This window comes from Priapulus caudatus, unplaced genomic scaffold (assembly GCF_000485595.1).
Source record: "Priapulus caudatus unplaced genomic scaffold, Priapulus_caudatus-5.0.1 Scaffold186, whole genome shotgun sequence".
Classification (NCBI taxonomy): Eukaryota; Metazoa; Priapulida; class Priapulimorpha; order Priapulimorphida; family Priapulidae; genus Priapulus; species Priapulus caudatus.
This window is the reverse complement of record NW_014577247.1, coordinates 221987-225290: the sequence shown is the minus strand read 5'-3', so window position 1 is coordinate 225290 and position 3304 is coordinate 221987. Positions and strand designations below refer to the sequence as shown.

Genomic DNA, 3304 nt, shown 5'->3' with positions numbered 1-3304 from the left:
TGGTGTGGTGTGTGTGGTGTGTGTGGTGATGTGAAAGTCGGGTGCGTGCGTGCGGGTGCGCGCGCGCGCGCGTGGTGTGTGTGTCCCTCTGTGTCTCTCTCTAACTGCGTATCATAAAGGTATCTACAGAATCAGCTGTAAATTTCACGCGCTATCTTCTCTTTCTATACATCTACAGTGGTTCAAAACGAAGCGAAAATGGAACAACTTTCTCGACAACTTCAAGGTATGGGACAAGTCGATGAAGGAGGTCGAAGGAAACTTCGGCAGCGGCGTAATGTCTTACTTCGCCTTCGTGCGTTGGCTCCTCGTGCTCAACTTCCTCATCCTGCTACTGATGGTCATCTTCGTCACACTACCCAGCGTCTTCTTCGACAAGGCCGTTAACAGCGACGCAGCGGCGCCACCTGACGGTGAGTAAGAACGGTGACTGCACGTCACCGCCTGGCGGTGAGTATGTACGGGTGATTATCGCACACCAGGCAGAAATAGAATGCGATATGATACTGGACTACTAGCGGCCACTTAAAAAAAAACCTAACCCTAACCCTAACCCTACCCAAAAAAAAAAATTTAAATTAAATTAACTATTCTTTCTGCCAACACCGTGATATCAGTCGGGGCGGGGCCGTTCTGCGGTTGGTAAGTCTGTCGATGGCGGGGCGCCACCTGGCGGTGATCATATAGAGGTGTTCTGCGCACGGACATTGGCTGCAACTATGTGTCCTTTGCTAAATGAATATCACCAGCAATCCGTCCAGGACGAGCATAACTGTTTTTCGATATTCCACGAGTTAGATGTGCTCTACTGCTTGGTTGAGTTTCGTAGAAATAACAACACCTTCCGTGCCTCTTAATTATTATTTATTAATTATTTATTATATTATCGACATATCCGTCTACGCCAGATAACCACTCTCCCGTTGGATATTGTTACTAGAAGAGTCAGTCTGTACCAATCTATACGTGATTTTCACGGGTACATACTAAATATTGTCGACTTCGCTGCACTTTTACTACTAAGCAGCGTTTTTAGAACGTCCCTATCGCAATGCGGATTGGCTAGACCTACCAGCCAATCACTGCTGGCAACAGAATAAATAAGCGGGTAGGTAAATTGAAAGCTCTGTTGCAGATGGCGGGGATATCATCGAGCCTGTTGTGTGTAACATGACGGTACAGTGCTGTGCGGCGCAATATCTAGATGCATTGCATAGTCGGAGCTCGCTTTGGTACGACTACGTTCTGGACATTTTCCAGGGAACGGTAAGGTTGGTTAGTTAATGGGTAATCTATTGAATATTTAATAAAATAATTAAACAAAGAATTTAATTTAAATAATATATTTAATAATTTTTTTGTAATTATATAAAAAGTAATGTGACACCCTAGCATGTTCCACTATAACGTACTGTATCAGAGCGCGTTACATTAAAAGCGTTACAACTAAATATTTACCGTATATATGTAGTTCAGCTTTTAATGTAATTACTTTCTTTCATCCCTAGTATTACCATACGAACTATTGTTATTATCATGATTATTATTATTATTAATATTTATATTACTATTAAAAGATATAGGATATCGTTATTATTATGGTTATTATAATTATTCATTACGTGTAGTACTCCGCGTGACCGCGTTGACAGTACTAACTCTGTCATTTGCAGGGATGGATGGAATATACATGGTTTTTCATCGGCTACTACAACAACTCCGACTTGGACATCCAAGGCGTGTCATTCGATTACAGCGTACCGCTTGCCTACATCGTCGTGACGGGAATCTACGTCTTATGCAGTGCCATCCTCATGCTAAGCAGGTACAGGGACACGCGGTGGGCGCACACCTGAGGGGGGATGCTATACCGCGATTACGCTTCACACTGCACTGATATGTGAATTAAGGAGTGAGTGTCGAGCCACGATCGTCGAGTCTAGACATACTGTAACGACAGGGAAATATTATGCGAGAAACGGGGAAGAAATTCTAGTCATTTAAATTCCCATAGAGAGAAAAGGAGAGCGAGAGAGAGAGAGCGCGCGCGCGCGAGAGAGAGAGAGAGAGAGAGAGAGAGAGGGAGGGAGAGAGGGGGAGGGAGAGAAGAAGGCGTTTATCTTTTAAAGTATTAAAAACAGAGGACGAGAATTCGCAACGTGCGACTACAAACCCCCAGACGACTCCTTCAAAATTCGCAATTCAAATCGAGCCTCTTTACAGACATTTCGCATACCGCATTCTAGGTTTTCCGAACATTGGAAAGAGCGGCTGGTCGCGCAGGAGTCGATGAGCGTCAACCGCAACATGCAGTACGTGTTCAAGGTTTTCACCGGCTGGGACTTCACCCTGAGCAGCGCGAAGACGGCCGATCTCAACCATCTGAACATCTATCAACTTTTAATCGTAAGTGGTATCCGGAGAGTAGCGAGAATTAACACGCTGCTTCCTGTCGGGCGACGTAGGTAGCGACGATTAGATACAAATATGTAACCCGGCAGAGACAGTGGTAAACAGCATATACACGGTACATGCACGGGTAAAGACAGTGCCACATAGCAGAGACAGGGATAAAAGGCAGCGATATGGTTACAGAGTAAATACAGGGTCACGGGGTAGAGACAGGATCATAGGGTAGAGATAAACTCACGGAGTAATAGGGTCACAGGGCGGAGACATGCATGGTCACATAGCAGAGATATAGGGGCATAGGGTCGATACACAGGATAGAGACATGGCTACACGGAACAGACATGATTACATGGTCGCTACAGGGCAGAGATAGGGATACAGCGCCGGGAGCAGGATACAGAATAGAGACAAGGCTACACGACACAGACATGATTACATGGTCGATACAGGACAGCGATAGCTAGGGATACAGCGCCGGGACCAGGTTACAGAATAGAGACAAGGATACAGCGCCGGGACCAGGTTACATGGTCGATACAGGACAGAGATAGGGATACAGCGCCGGGACCAGGTTACAGAATAGAGACAGGGCTACACGACACAGACATGATTACATGGTCGATACAAGACAGAGATAGGTGTACAGCGCCGGGAGCCGGTTACAGAATAGAGACAGGGCTACACGACACAGACATGATTACATGGTCGATACAGGACAGAGATAGGGGTACAGCGCCGGGACCAGGTTACAGAATAGCGATAGGGTCACAAGTTAAATACATAGTGTCACATTGTAGAGACAGGGTTAAATATTTGTATGTCTGAACAGCGGTGACTAATTGGGAAGATAGATGGGTGCGTTGATACTTGTTGTTCTTTGTGATAATTTTAT

At 45.5% G+C, this 3304-nt stretch overlaps 1 protein-coding gene across 1 annotated transcript in view; it reads left to right on the top strand.

Annotated features, from left to right (window-relative positions):
* LOC106806923 (transmembrane channel-like protein 7) overlaps positions 1 to 3304 on the top strand; it is an 18651-nt gene that overhangs the window by 3192 nt on the left and 12155 nt on the right. Inside the window, exons 4-7 of the mRNA XM_014809094.1 lie at positions 179 to 413; positions 1136 to 1266; positions 1674 to 1825; positions 2247 to 2406. Of these exons, the coding sequence (XP_014664580.1) occupies positions 179 to 413; positions 1136 to 1266; positions 1674 to 1825; positions 2247 to 2406 (678 nt within the window). The remainder of the gene's footprint in view (positions 1 to 178; positions 414 to 1135; positions 1267 to 1673; positions 1826 to 2246; positions 2407 to 3304) is intronic.